A 15946-nucleotide genomic window follows, 5' to 3' on the forward strand; every position below is an offset into this window, starting at 1 on the left:
GATAAATATAAACAAATGAATTAAAAATACAGATGCATATAATAAAATGTTATTATAATACACAAATAATATTAATAACACGACTTAAGGCGGTCGCACACCGGACGAGACGCGCCACATGTAGGACAACTCGAGGTATCGCACACTGGACGCGCACATTCTATATGCGTGAGCTCAATTTCGCAGCAAGATGGGAGAGTTTTAACTTCATCTATTATTTTAATTGTAAATATATGATTTTAATTGATAAAAGCTGAGTTTTTAACGTTAATTAATGAAAAGAATCTGTGTTATTATAATAAGTCTGTTATTGTTTTGTTGTATCTGTTGTCTAGGCAACTGTGCTGCTGAAAACGTAACCAAACACTTTGTAATGTTTTATTTGAATGAAACAAGTGTGCTGTACTTTAATTTCAGTTTCAGTTTATAACATCTGGGTTTTTTAATATAAAACTATGCGGATGGCGCTCTGTGGCGCGGCAGAAATTTGAACAGCGTTCTGAGTCGTAGCTGGGCGCCGCGGACAGACGCCGAATGGCGCCGCCGGTGTGTGTACTCACATAGAGAAATAATGTGTTCGAATTTTAAAGACGTGGCGCGACGCGACGCGGCGCTGGGCTTCTCGTCCGGTGTGCGACCCCCTTAAGTGAAAAGAACCAACTCTCTGATATTCTGGCACCTAAATATGTGTCTGATTCCTTTTCCAATGTATGACTAAAATATATTTTATATCCACATTTTCTCATCCACCAGGCAAAAATTGTAAATCTGTTCTCTTTAGAAAAATAATGCCACACTCCAGCTAAAGCCTCAAGGTTTGACGCATAACTCATGTCCATAGCACAAACAGGATAAATATATGTTTTCAAAGAACCACTTTCATACACATTTACAGCCATAAAGCTCTGTCTAAATGACTTTGTATATACAGTATATTTGTATCATATTCTTACAATATGAATTCCAGAGCAAGTAGCAAGGCTTGATGGGGTCCTGATGCAGTCTGGGATTGTCCCATAGGATCTGGACCAAAACATTCTTACTGTCTTCAGATGCACTAATTTGCAGAGGCTGCAGAAGCAAAACAACAACATGTAAATAATATTTATACAAGCTCTTATTGAGAAGTACAGTGGCATCACCTACAGCTTCTATGCATTCACAATTATTTATTCATTCAAACACAAATGGGAGAAGAGGAACATCACGTGAGAATTCTTGAGACCCACCTGAGAAACACTGCAGTAGTGTTTGGAGCTCAGATAGAGGCCCGGCAAGCTGCTGGCCAGGTCCAGCCTACGGAAAAACCACACCAGATTCCAGAACACAATAGGGTGGTGATCCACAATGGCTGCAGACGAGATGGCCTGGTCCCCCTCGTTCTCCAGCAAGCTTTCCAGTTCCTTCCAAAGTACCAGAGGACTCAGATAGGGCACGGTAACTGGCTCCTGGAGCAAAGAAACGCTAAAATAACTACCAGCATAATCAACTGAATGAACTTTTGAGTCACAGACATATCAGCTATTACATAATACCGTATTTCTGGAAAAAATTTAGTGAAAATCACATTTTTTTGCATTGGTGTATGTTACATATTACACACACAAAAAAAAATACCGTTTACAATGTTTATAAACACTATAAACACCATAAACAAGTATTTTAGATCTTTACTGGCATGTGAGAAATGCACTGTATAAATAAACTTTGGCTCACGTAATGCATTAAATCAAATATGTGTGCTTTGCATATTTTGCATGCTCAAGGTTAATTGCATTATAAAGTCGCTTTGGAACGTAAATCACTGCATGTTTCAGATTAACTGCAACTGCTATCCCTGAAAATATGGCACATTGCACTACATATCGTTATAGATACTATTAGAGATCTGATGCATCCAAAATATGATTCCAGAACAACAAAATGTAATGAACTGAAGTTTGAGAAATGTATTCTTACAGGGTCTTTTTTGCCATTGCTAGATAGATTGCCAGTGGCATCATAAACTTTTGGTTGTTCAGCTGTGGTGTCTGTCTGGCAAGAATGTGCATCTTGAGAGGGGGATCTGATAAGATAAAAAATATAACAGTTATAAATTGTGAATATCTCCACAGAAATGTCTATTCTGTAGTTGCAGACCAAATTACCTTTCCTGGTCACCCAGGTTCCTGATGTCCACATTGAGCAGAGGCAGAAATGGAGAGCCGCAAAAGGGGCATGTGCTATTGAGGTTAGAGTCATCAGCTGTCCAACCAGCCATGATCTCTTCATCATACACCAAACTCTCACAGGTGTTACAGCGCGAACAACTGGACATGCGTATCTAGAAAGTCAAACAAAATTAGCCACCATACCTCCTTCTACAGTAATACTTCAACATAAACGTCATACAAAAACTCACTTCAACAGCGTAGTTCTGCATGGACTGAGAAAGGCTGGAATCAGAACAAGCATCTGGGGTCTGCTGAGCTTTCATTACTGTCAGTGGTGGACCTGAAGGACAAAAGACCAAACAAAAGTCACTCTCTGTGGCAAAGGGAGCTTTGAAGAGATGATGTTTTTCATCAGAGAGCAATCTTCTGCAAAAACAAGTGAGATTTTAAGTTGATTGCCTGCAGGGATTATGAATGCTAATTCTGATGGCGCTGAATGAGGAGAGAGAGGCTCTAAAGAAGTCTGGGAGAAGAGCGTGTATGCGGATGTGAGTGATTGGGGAGCACTCCAGCACAGCCCCATCAGCCTGATTAAAGAGCCCCTCTAAGACCCCATTTCTGCAGAGCCAGACACACTCACAGCCGTGTCTACTGGCCTACTTCTGCAGCTGCTGGAGCAGAAACAATGACCAGCCTCATGAACGACACACAGCACTCCATATATGCAAAAACATGCATAATCACCCACCCAAAGCATCACACATAACTGGCCTGGAAAAGCAATAGAATTCTTCACAATTAGAATGATCACTCCTTCACAAGCATTTAAATATAGCTGTAGCTCCTTCTCTTTCTTTGTTTCTCTAATTGTACAACATTGTTATCTTAACAAAAGACCGGAAAATAACAAGCATTACTCATGGGAGAGCCTGATGGGTAATTTTCTAGCACACTGTCTATTTTCAGCCTGTGTTATTCAGGAGAAACCTCAGAGTTACCTCAAACAGAGGGAGCCACTTATAATCAACATCATTTATTAATATTAAAGATATTGTATGTAGTTTTTGCCACTTTGCCGAGCTTGCTCACTTCAACCTCATGTCCTCAATTCACTGTCTAGAAAACTAAGAACTAAAAAAAAAAAGTGGGTCACTCTTTTGAGCCCAGGCGTTTCACATAGACAAGTGTGTGAGATAAGTTTAAATTAAATAAAGTAAAAAAAAATTAAAATTAATATTTATATTAAAATTACAGTAAACGTTGTACATGATTATTTTAATTAAATGGATAAACGTCTACACATATTTTTAATTCAAACTTTACATGGACAGACATTAAACAATATGTTATGATTAATAACTTGAACTGTCAATATAACAAAGTGTCATAATTTCAAAGAAAGCTAAATAAAACAGTAATATAATGTAATAAAATCATTATTGCAACCATTAGAAAAATGGTTTATATTTGCTACATTGTTTTTATTTTATTTTATTTTCACTTTGTATCAAGACACCCATACATTTCTGTGAGGCAATAAGGAATCATTTTATCTGTGGTATTGAAAAAATGGAATGGAAGAATGGTGTCTTAATATATCTATAAGAAGAATGTAGGATGACGCAAAGCATAAAAAAATTAGCATGAGTGCTTGGCATTTAGCCTAGATAACAGTACTTCTTCAGAAGATCTAGAATCTAGCAGACGTACCGGTGAGCGAGGACTGGCGGTAGAGTCGAGGTGGTGCAGATGGGCTTTCTAGGCAGTGGTTGCTCCTGTAAGGGCTCCTTTTGGGACGCGTGACCGGTTGAGCGGCGTCACGCTGCGGGGAAGAGAGCCCGTCAGGGTCTACACAGGAATCGCTCTCAATCAGAGAGGAGCAATCAGGGTCACCTGACCCCAGAGAGGACACACTGACCCGGTCAGAGTCCTGGGGAGGATAATAAATAGAGGTGAAGAGATTCAGCAAGCATTTCATTATCAGAAAATAAGAAGTTACAAAACGTCATACATACCTGTGCTATAGATGTCTGAGAGGAAAGTCGCGAATACAGTCGGCTGGCTTTCTCAGCAACGCCCTTCCCAGCAGAGAGGAAGCTGCTCTTAAACACGTCCAGGGTCGGGGTGAGCAGAGAGTCCATGGAGAAAGAGGAAGAGGAGGGAGTCGGTGAGGAAGGGGAGGCCAGGGAGGTGGGCCGCTGCTCCCTGACTCTGCGCACGCGGCCCTGGGGGAGAGAGGGTGAGGAGAAGAGTCGTGTTCGTGGCTGAGGTTGGAGTTGGGAGGTGATGGGGGAGCTGAGTGCTGCAGATGTGCAGGGAGAGCTGTGAGGGGATGGGGTCTGACGGCCCTTCAGGTCTACACTGAGAGACCGCTGGCTTAACGGGCTGCTCAGGTTGTTCATGTAGTGGTGAATCTCTTCAGCAAGGTCTCGGCGGGCGGTAGGGGTGTCTGCATTATCGCCCTCACTGTGGGCTTGAGTCTCAGCCGCCATGAGGGACAGAGGATCAAACCCTGATTCGATACCTGTCCTCTCAACCACTCGTCCAAGAGCACTGCTGCAGCTCACGCTCCTCTCTATGCCAATATGCTCCTTCTCCATGGCAACTGTGCAGCTAAGAGTCCTCTCCACAGCAACTTTAGGTGGGCTCACGACACCCCCCACTGCTTCAATGTCGATCAATGTTGGAACAGATTCGTTGGTGTGTTCTCCTACTGTCTTATCTGGGGTTAGATCCAGAGTGCTTGGCCTTATGGGCTTTTCCCCGAAAATATCCAGGGAGTCTGGCCTTTTCGTCTTTGGAAGGGCTTCAGAAAAGACATCACTGGTTTTCCCATCGGTTGCAGATGGATGGATTCCAACCATAGGAGATGAATCCTCTTTCTTTGAGAGTACAGTCTTGGACACTGAACATTGAAATGAGTTGGAAAAACAGAGAGACACTTGTTAAAATGAAGTAAATAATAAAGCAGTTTAATAACTTGCAGTGCCATACTTTACCACTGGGTGGAAGCATAGAGGTGTTCAGTGCAACTCATGTAGCAGGTGTTGCTAACTAAGGTTAATTGCTAGTTGCTTATTAGCATTCCTAATATTAACAAATTGATCACTAACTACTAATAAGCAGCAAATTAGGAGTTTATTAAGGCAAAAGTTGTAGTTAATGGTTTGTTTAGGGACAACAGCATTCTGTGTTACTCACATGGGCAAGAGTTTCTGTCCTTCTTCTCCTTCATGTCTGGAGATGGGTTCTGCTCCTCACCTCCTCCTAACCTCACCTCCTCTTTAGACAGAGAATCGTAGCCCTGATCAGACTGACCGCCTGGAATCAAACAATACACAGAAAAACTCCTTAAACCTTGGCAAACCATAACAATGTGCACAAAAAAATATATCTTTACACGACAGAAAAGTTAAAGAGATGCAAGGTCTTTTTCATGCCTCACATATCTGTATAACATACTGTCAGTATTACTTGGGTGATTTGATGCAACTGGATAGAGACTCTTTAAGAGAACGGCTTCAAACAAAGGTATTTTAGTCTAGCACATCATAAGGAATGATAACATAACACTAAAAAGGAGCACTGGTTTATTCTCTTATATACCAAAATGGGACGAAATACACTAAAAAAACACTCACAGGGTGGCGCCTTCCGAGCCACACTGAGAAAGCTGATGGGGCATAAATCTCACATCATAGCATTGCCTCCAGAGGTGAGCTAAAATAACACCATTAGTCATTCCTTCTTTCCTTTCTCGCCTCCTCAGTCAGACTCCTGCTACACCGCTGTCTGTGAGTGCTCAGTAACTGCAAGTCTCTTCTGTCAAATCCTACATCTCTCAGATCTCCTCAATGGGCATCACTGTTTATAGCATTAGAATACTTCAAAACGCTGTACGAACATATAGAGGGGCTCTTTTAACTTATTTTCAGATACGGGTGTCAGGCACCTACTGCAGTCGTGCTCATTTGTTTTCATTACTTTCCTTCTTCTGTGGTCTCATTAATGGTCTCAAATGCTGTTTTGAACCATACTGACTTTTATTCTACGGACAAATACAACAACAAAAAATATGTGTCCTTTGATGTAAGTAAAAATAAGGCATGGAGATGATTGCTAGACCAGTCTCAGTTTAAAGATCCAGCAAAAACGCTGTAATCTACTTTTTAAATGTTTGGGGTCAGTATAATTTGTAAAAAAAAAAATTATTAATATTTTTATTAATCAAACATGCATTAATTTTATCAAAAGTGACAGTAAAGGCATTTATAATCTTAACCAAAGATTTATTTTTAAAATAAATGCTGTTCTTTTGAACTTTCTATACATTAATGTGTCCAGACAAAATTTATTATGGTTTCCGCAAAAATGTAAATAACATAACTGATTTCAGCATTGACAATAATAGGAAATGTTTCTTGAGAATCAAATCAGCATATTAGAATGATTACTGAAAGATCACATCACAATGAATATGTAATTTCTGCAAAAAATGTAGCTGTCATCACAGGAAAAATTACATTTTAAAATACACTGAAATAGAAATTAATGTTTTACACTGTATTTTTGATCAAATAAATGCATCCCCAAAATATATATTTTGAGAAAAAGTTTAAACCTGGTATTTATTGTATTAAACTTGATGATTTTTCTTTTGTTTTGGAAGTTGCATTTGAGGGGGCATGTGAATGGGTGTAATGCTTATGTTCACAGAACCAAATGTGTTATACTAATGTGTGCTTTAAAAAAAGAGAGAGGACTGAAAGTGAGAAAAAACAGGGAGAGATGTCTTTTCACTCCCACAGTGAAAAATAATGACTCTCCTAGAGACTTCTGACGAGTTTTGAAGGAGAGAGAAGCATGTCCTGCTGTGCCGAGAGCGCAGTGGAGAACTGATGAAGGAACGAGAACACAGACAGAGTGAAGCAGACCGGGTACCTGTGCTGGATCTGTCATCACTGGAGTCCATTTTAGTGAAGTCTGTATCAATGGAAACTCGCTCCGCCAAATCGTTAGAGCTGTCCAGACTGCCATGACTGACACTGTCGAGATCACTGGCATCTGCTCGGAAGAACAGTATGAAAGACAGTTAGCAGGAGAACTAACAAGTAACATATTTCAAAACACAACAGTTTGCAACGTGAAAAGCTCTCTGGCCAAAAAATTGCATCATGTTTCAAAGTGGCAACAGAGCAATCAAAAAACGTGTGTGTAGTGTGTTTTCTGATCCAAAATGAAAAATAAAGCCACCCACATGGTGAGACGGCTGTTGAGGGCTTTCAAATTGAGAATTGTTCAAACTGATCTCCCTCAAAAATACATGATCATTTTACCCAAAATATTAAAAAATTGGGTTTTTATGTTTATGCCTTTAAAAAAAAGTAAAATAATCTTAATTCAAGATAACATGCTTAGACAGTAGACAGTTAATTTTCAAGTTTTTTTTATTTTATGATATTTAGATGCTATGCTATTATAATGTAAAATATTGTACAATAACTGTTTCCAGTTTATTCTTCTGATGGTTGATTATTCAGCAGTCATTACTCCAGTTTTCAGTGACACATGACACTTCAGAGATCAGCTGATGATGCACAGGGCAAATTTTTGAGCAATTATCCATCAACGGGCAACCAGGTGAGACACAGGGCCCACAACCAATCTAAAGTAACCAGATAGAAATTTGTTACCCATTCTCAAGACTTTTACTGTGAGATAAATTCATTCTGCATGACAAAGTTGCAGTATTTTGTGGGTAATGGCAGATTGTTTTAATTATGAAAGCCCTCTTGTGCCCTCTCTCTATGCTGTTTACAGGGGACTGTGTGAGAGAGGAGATCAAATCAAGTGCAGACCGTGAACTGCAGTGGCCGAAGAGGTGGCTATCGACTCTTATCTTAATCGGACCCATTAAAGTCTTTCTGGTTCAGCAGACAGGCTGGATCTAGCCTGAGTACTGAGGGGGAGATAGCTGAGAGCTGGTACCTCCTCAGGCACAATACTCAAGTAACCCTTTCTTTGTGAGAAATGATGGAAAGTTTTTCTGACAGTGGGAACCGATATTGAGTCCATGCTCCCCTGTAGACTTGGCTAGCATCTCAAAGGGGATATCTTTATTCTGTTTAGAAGAGAAATTAAAAAGTCCTGGTGTGGAACTGAGTCTAGCCAAGTACCGTTTCTATACACAGCTTCCTAAAAGAAATGAAATCTCAAAAGGGGCCAGTTTGGAACCGGCAGCAACTCCTTCTCATATGAAGCACCTAGAGACTCACTCACAACTGATGAATTGACTGGTAAAATACTACTGTTATATTGTATTTTATTACATATACATTATGTCAGAATAGTCATAGTTGAAGAAAATGGGTGATTTGGGTCAAATTTTCCTGAATTAAATTAATTTAACATACTCTGATATTTTGCAAGTCTTATACACCATCTTATACTGATTTTGGAGCTTTTACAGTGAATTAAAATATTATATTTTTTTATTTAATATTATTATTAATTTTTATTTTTTATTTTTTTTACATTTTGACAATATTAGAAGGATAACAGGAGGCGAGAAAGGAAAGAAGCAGCATAATCCTGTGTAATTGTTCTAGATTGGACCTGACTTTGTTTTTACAGGAAATTGAAAGAGTGTGTCCGATTCTGTGGAATGTGTGAAATGGAGTTGGGGGTTTTACCAGAGAGATGGGTGTCTTTTGGGTGGGTGGTCTGCCTCCTCCATACTTGTTTGAATAGCACCACACCCCGAATCACATTTCTCAGCTTTCCCCAAAGGAAGTATCCCCCTCTGGTGGAGGAAGGCCATGTGCTCTCCAGAACGGCCTGAGAAGAGAAGAATAGCACAGTAAGACACACACACACACACATAGAGAGATTAACTAAATAATTCTACAGTGCAGTGCCTCTCATTATCTTAAGTAGATTGTGTTCTCTCTCAAGGTCTAGCTGTAATTACTTTGATAGAATTGGAACAACACTCAGCTGACCGGACTTATGTCCCTCTGAGTGTGTCCTCTTGGTATTTTGGGACGTCTTGCAAAGCACAGACCAAAACTGGCCCGCATGGAGATGATTGCTAATCTAAACGTTCTTCTACTTCTACTATACTTTTCTACATAGAATAGCTTTTGAAGAAGTTATCTCACAAAAAATAAATTACACAAATGTCATCTGTCAACTTTTTATGAAATATAAAGTGGCTCCAAAATGTATTTGCATACTTAAAATATATTGATGTAATTTCATTAGATAACAAAATGTCAAACCAGGTGGCATTTACAAACCAATTATGCCAGAGCAGCGGCTGGGTTGGGACTCATAAATGGGTTGCACATCTGTCCTGATTCTGTCTGTTCTAGTTAGAAGGCTACTAGGAAAATAATGCTAAAAGCTAAATTGCAACTAACCACATTATTGTGCAGTTTATATGGAATTTGAATGCAAAATAAATATGCTTATTCATTTATAAAATTAGGAGAAAACAACATCTTATATATTTTGTGGTCTATGTTGTTTTCATTTTAGTGTGAAATAAGTCACTTTTGTAAAATATAATAAAATCAGATGATGCGACACCATTTGCGTGACATTTCTCATCCTCAAAAACCAGCAAAACACCAAAAAGAAAAGGAAGCACCTCCCAGACAACATTAAAAAACAGGTGCACTTTTGCTATTTCATTTTATAATACATTTCATAAATTGTATTTTGTTTTAAAAGGTCACTGCATGTATTTGAACAAGAAATGGCAATAAAATTCAGAAATTCTGTATCACGTGGTCTACCACAAAACCAAAAGTATGTATCAGCACAGAAAATGTATGCATATTTATTTAGTATTATTTAGATTGCAATGTGTCTCTGTGTAGCACAAAAGAAAACTATGCTCACCCTGTTGTAGTATCCATATGTAATAGCATTAGGCTGCACTCCGGCTTTCTTCATTTCAAAAAGAACCCGGACAGCAAGAACAGGCTGCCCATACTGCCCACACAGCTGCATCAGGACCCGGTAACACACCTCCATTGGAGCAGAAACAAACCATTACTTACAAAACCACAACACCGGTGGAAATTTCCACTGTCTAGGTGCAGCACAAACTGTACTGACAAACCAATCAATGGAGACTGTTAGGCAATTCTACCTCATCAGGGGGCTGCAACTTTTTGTCCTGCATGTTTCTGAGCACGTCGTAAGCAGTATGCAGCGCCCGCACCTTCGAGTGGCAGGCGCTGACATACGCGGGCAGGCAGATGAACCACAGGCCATGACAATGCCTCAGCAGACACTTGGACCACATCTGTGGGATGGAGGAGTACGTCTTAGCCATCCTCTGGGCTGATTTGATCTCCTACAAAGGGCGGATCAGAGAGATGATGGGGCATTAGATAGGAGGGGGTGAGATTTGACAAGCGGCATCATGGGGTGTGATTTGGATGAGATTTCTGTTTGAAATTCCAACCTGTTGGGAACGCCTGAATATGGCAGCTGGGCTGATGGGACTGATGTGTCTCATGGCTGATGTTGCTTTGGGGACTCTGGGACCATCCTGAAGCTCACAGAGTTGGGTGTTCAGTACAGGAAAGCCACTGTAGCTGCAAGACATCAAGAGTGCATGATAAGCTTGTACTTGATTGTTATTGTCAAGTCACGTCAAAGCTTATTTATCAAAAAGCAGAATGCTACAGCACGCAGCAATCGATGTTGTTTCTGCAGCTTTAGAAAAGATTATTATATAGATAGGATTGCAGATTTCAAAAGTTACAAATAATATATAACATTAAAGTTATTTGTTTTTGTTTTTTCTTTAACACCATACCAGCTTATGTGGCTATTTTTATGACGTAAACTATACTTAAAAAGAAACAAATTCAGAGTATAAATATTTCAATTCAATACAACATGTTTATATAATTCACAAAAATAATAGAAAATCTGTCATTTAAAATAAAATAAAAAATTTTTTATATAAATATCATGCAAGGATAAACTTGGGCTTCAAATAATAATAATAAAATTTTTTACATATGGGATATGGGACAATATTAATCTTTATTGTCAAGATACCCCATTGCCCATTATAACAAAATAGAACCAAATCCCGAAATAACAGATCCACTTAATATTATCACATGCTCTCTAAGGTGTGTGCATTACTGCTTAAGTGAGAGTTTCCGTAGAGAGGTTTACTCTGCACGCTACACCCTGGGAAGGTTTAGAAGGGGATTATATTGCTACAATGCCATCTGTGGTGTGGCATACTGTTTATGTGCACAGTAATGTAGTGTGCATGAGAGTTTGTGTGCCAGAAGCGTCTATTGTACCTATAAACCATCGGTGGCTCTTCTCCTTCTGGAAGTGCTGGCAGCTCTGGAGGGGTGATGTAGACCGTGTGCTCGCTGCGGTGGGATTTGTCAAGTTCAATAAGCCTTGTGTCTTCTGGCTTATCGCTGTCCACCTAGGGTAAAAACACACTTAATGAGATACAGACTGTGTTCTGTTTCCACTAGAACACAAAGCAGAGGCAATGACCAATGACTGAGAAAAGATCAGGTTTAGGTAAGAGGACATATGTTTGCCAACACTGGTCTCTGAATAAAATGAGGAAAGTAAAATGCTGAAAGAGGAACCGGTGAGAATATTTATAGCAACTGGAAGTCTTAAAAAAGCCTTAACACTTGCTAACTTACTCAGTACTACTATATAGTCAAATAGACATTTTGGTCAGAATTGGGAACTGAATCTTGAACTAGACACACATACTGCCATACAACCATGCCAAGGGATTTTCCACTGTCTGGACATGCTGCAGCTTGCCAAGTACAGATGATCTGATCTCAGATTAGATGGAGCCCCGGTTTTAGTGTAAATGACCCTGATAACCTCCCACATCTCTGCGTCCGACTGATCTCACATCTGTACCAAGAAGCTCTGATCCTCCTAGTCTCCATCCAATCCTCACCATCTGCCAAAGATGCACTACAAGTGCACTGACCTGGACTTAACGCTTAATGTTGTATTGCTTGAGGGGCGTGAAACCATCCCAGTGCAATTTATAGGCTAGACAAGGCTTGGAGGAGCCACTGTGCATTTAGCCCTTCAGACAAAGTCTGTCTACAAGCCCTGTAAATAGACCACAAATGCATCATAAAGCCTATGCCAATATACTACACTGGCTATCAAATAAAGCATGACTTTATATCTATTGCTAGAGGGAAAATCAGTTTAAGTATCAGTAAAGCATTTTCAGCAAAGGGGGTTTTGGATCATACTATTAAAAAATTATTAGACAGACAGTAAGAGCAACAGAACAGAATCGAGCTCTAGCTGGACTTGCCAAATGAGTTTCCCTGAGAAGGTTTTAGATCAATCACTGGCTCTTTTTACCAGAAAAAAACAGCAATTGATTACTTGTGGCGTCAAACAGAGCTCTCTGTAATGCACCAGGATAGCTGCCAAAAGGCACTTTCCATGAATACGGTACAAAATGAAGTCTAAAGTCCATTTTCAAGTCAGTGAAAGCAGGTGCCTAACCTTTAGAAAATGCTGAAACAATTTCTACTTCAGGGTGTCAAAGTACTGTGTATATTTATTATGTATATATAAATAATATACCCACATGCATGTATATATTTAAGAAAAATATTTGTATATATATATATATATATATATATATATATAATTGTAAGACTATATATTTATACATGTAAATATATACATGTAAATAATAATAAAATGTCAATATGCTACCTCAAGAGGTGAAAGTGCTGTATTAGCTATTAGCTTTTATTGAAATCCTGATTCGTTTTTTTGTGTTTTTTTAATGTTTCTTATTTTTGATATATATCTATATATACAAGTAAACAAATAATGTACAGTCATTCTTTAACCACAAAATAAACCAATGGGGCAATGTAGATTTGAATCTGCTTTTTACACAGCTTACCAAGTAAATACATAAACTGATGTTGATTAGAGCTGAAATTAGTTCATTGTGTGAGAGGAAAGAGAGTAATAGTATACATCTAGCAGTGTAGGAGATTTGTTGCTAGGGACAACAGTGTAATAAATAGTTTAAAAATAGTTTTAATAATATTCCACGGTAGAACACTACACTTGTTGAATTATAAGCAAGTATTTGAGTGAGCCGTGTAATAATTATACACAATGCTGCAGAAAACAGAGGCAGCACCATAAAACAAAAGTTTCACAGATACTCAGAAAAATGGTCGCATATTACTAAATTTTGATGAACTTTAAAACTGGTTCATTGGATCATTGAGGTGTCACACTATAACCAAATGCTTTCAGGCTATAGCTGTACATGGTTTGTCCTTTACCTCCATGGTTCCTTTATAAACGTCCTCTGTGAGCACAACCCACAAACCCATGTTAGTTTAAATCAACTCAAACTGTCAGTTTCATTACCACCACAGTGCTAAAGAACTGTCCTGCAAGGTCCTCGCATAACGGAGGGACAGGCCAGAGCAGGATAAGTGTGACTTTCATAACTGAAAGTGTAAGACTAAAGAGCTGCACAGTCATCTTTACTAGCACACTACAGCCTTGTGAGGAGGACAGGTGAGAGATGATTCCTGCTCCTCTAAACAAGAATAAATTGTGCTCCTGTTGAGATGGATATAAATGTACAACAAAGGCACAAAACCACCGTCTGGAAATAAATTGATTTGCACTTGAAAAAGGAGACAACTTGCAGTGGTTTGCTGAAGTTACAGCTTCAGATCCATGTGCAGTCTGGATCATACCGAGAAAGGGCACAAGAGTTGCGTATAAAAAAACGCAAAGTGCCGTAAGACACCGAAAAATGTATTATGCAAGCAGGATCTCAGTGGTTCTGCAGAGACTCTGATCTAAACTGACATGTTTTTTTAATTATGAAGGCAGCAAACATGCATCTTCAAAGCCAAGCTTCATAATACCAGCTATGAATCACCAAACCCATGGAGGAACCACAAAACAGGTCATATGTCTGTCAACTGAGGTAAAAAAATAAAATTAAAAAATCTAGGCCAAGCCCCCCCCCCCCCCCCCCCCCAAACAATCCTAATGTTTTTAGATATTATTAATAGAAATAAGATAAAATAATATAGTTCACAGAACCATAAAAGGGCATTTTTTTGTAATCAAGGTGAAGTACAGTACTCTAGTGGCTGTTTTCAGTTTTGCAATACATCAGAAGTTAAAAGACACTGAATTAAGCAGCTTACCTTCCCCCCTTTCTCCGTACCGAATAACTTTCCAAGCAAGCAAGTAAAGATAAAAGTTTAAAGAAAAAAGAGAAAAGAGAAAAAAAAAGCAGTGAGAAAAGCAAAAAATAATAGGACAGGCTGTTTAGATGAAACACCAGAAAGAACAAACGAGAGAACAATGCTCACAGAAAATTAATAACCTGACATAAGTAAACCCAAGGGATCACAACTGCACAGCTATTAACGACAACATTTCCCCTTACTGTTCTCAGAAATTATGCCATGTACACTTCCTCGAACTCTTTGTTTTTTTCCACATGCTCTTTGCTAAGAGCCTGGAGTGTAGTTTAAAATGGTAACTCTTCGTGAGCTTTGTAGAAGCAGTTTATATTGAATCTAATTAGAGGCGGCTGCATTCTGGATAAAGGCATGAGATGTATTTCTTAGCGGGAACTAATTATGTATATGTTTCCTACCTTGTCAACACAGTCATCAAAGAAAGCAAGGCTTGCATCCTTATCGCTGACAAAAGAGCACTCTTCGATGAAACGAATGAACATCTGAGTCTTGGTCATGAGGGAGTAAAACTTTTGATGGGATCGATCGCGACTCTTCAAAAAGCCTGCAAAAAAAGCCATATTGAAAGTCAAGGACATCAAGCGGAGAGTCTGAGAGGTGCCATTACAATAAAAAAAAAGTGGTTGCATTTCTTATTTGATTACTATACTTCACGGCCACAGTTGTCCGTTGCGATTAAACATTTAATCAGTCAAATTTAAGAGGGCGTGTCATGAGTTACGTGTTATTCACTGGACTGTCGTCATTGAGAAAGCCGTAGTGTACACAGTGTGAAAGATGCAACAGATTCTAACTCAGGGATTACATAAGAGGCTGCAGATGTGTTCTCAGACATTCTATTAATCATTGCAGTTTGTTGGACCTGTCAGGCATGTCTAATTTAAAATGGGGCTTTATCAAAATCGCCACAATAATTTCAAGCCTGATTTAAGCCAGACTCCACAGGCACAGGGCCAGATTTGAGCATTCTGAGCAGCTGCTGAGCTTCAGCATTCCACTAATGTATCACAGTGGACTCGCTGCATGTGGTCGGGTCAAAACAAGATTTGAATGCATTGTTTTTTCAGTTTTAACGCTGATGAGGCAACACTTTTAAAGCTGTTCCTGATGTTCACAAACAACATGATACATCGGGAGAAGAGAAAGAGGATCCAAGGATGAAGTCCATCTTGGCTGATTACCTTGCAAATCAAAGAGAGAACTGGAGTCAGTTGATTTTTCAGAAGGAGCCTGTGTGATGGGCAACAGGTATGAACGGTAGCCTTTCAATATGGCCGCCATGAAGCGCAGGAAAGCCTCCTGGATCTCCATCTCCAAGGTTTCCAGACTTTTCCCACCACTGCCAGGTTCCCGCTCACTCATGAAGGCCTCCATCTGTACTTCCTCACGGCTCATCTGATAACCTGTGGAAAATCGATGCCTAAATTACTATTTTTAATAAACTCCCATTCAAAAGTTTCGAGTCAGTAAGAGTTTTATTTATTTCCTTTT

General features: G+C 39.2%; 1 protein-coding gene across 2 annotated transcripts in view; it reads right to left on the reverse strand.

The window, feature by feature from the left end:
- The window catches only part of LOC127977320 (C-myc promoter-binding protein), a 30527-nt gene that overhangs the window by 3102 nt on the left and 11479 nt on the right, over nt 1-15946 (reverse strand). The window contains exons 12-28 of one of the 2 annotated variants that reach the window (XM_052582169.1): nt 15637-15858; nt 14854-14999; nt 14396-14422; nt 11492-11625; nt 10630-10762; nt 10312-10518; nt 10059-10187; nt 8846-8990; nt 7095-7217; nt 5355-5474; nt 4169-5058; nt 3864-4083; nt 2402-2493; nt 2148-2323; nt 1960-2065; nt 1230-1448; nt 954-1071 (exon numbers count right to left, since the gene is read on the reverse strand). In XM_052582169.1, the coding sequence (XP_052438129.1) occupies nt 954-1071; nt 1230-1448; nt 1960-2065; nt 2148-2323; nt 2402-2493; nt 3864-4083; nt 4169-5058; nt 5355-5474; nt 7095-7217; nt 8846-8990; nt 10059-10187; nt 10312-10518; nt 10630-10762; nt 11492-11625; nt 14396-14422; nt 14854-14999; nt 15637-15858 (3207 nt within the window). The remainder of the gene's footprint in view (nt 1-953; nt 1072-1229; nt 1449-1959; nt 2066-2147; nt 2324-2401; nt 2494-3863; nt 4084-4168; nt 5059-5354; nt 5475-7094; nt 7218-8845; nt 8991-10058; nt 10188-10311; nt 10519-10629; nt 10763-11491; nt 11626-14395; nt 14423-14853; nt 15000-15636; nt 15859-15946) is intronic. The other variant, XM_052582171.1, reaches the window with a different exon arrangement.

Source organism: Carassius gibelio, chromosome B18 (assembly GCF_023724105.1).
Source record: "Carassius gibelio isolate Cgi1373 ecotype wild population from Czech Republic chromosome B18, carGib1.2-hapl.c, whole genome shotgun sequence".
Lineage (NCBI taxonomy): Eukaryota > Metazoa > Chordata > Actinopteri > Cypriniformes > Cyprinidae > Carassius > Carassius gibelio.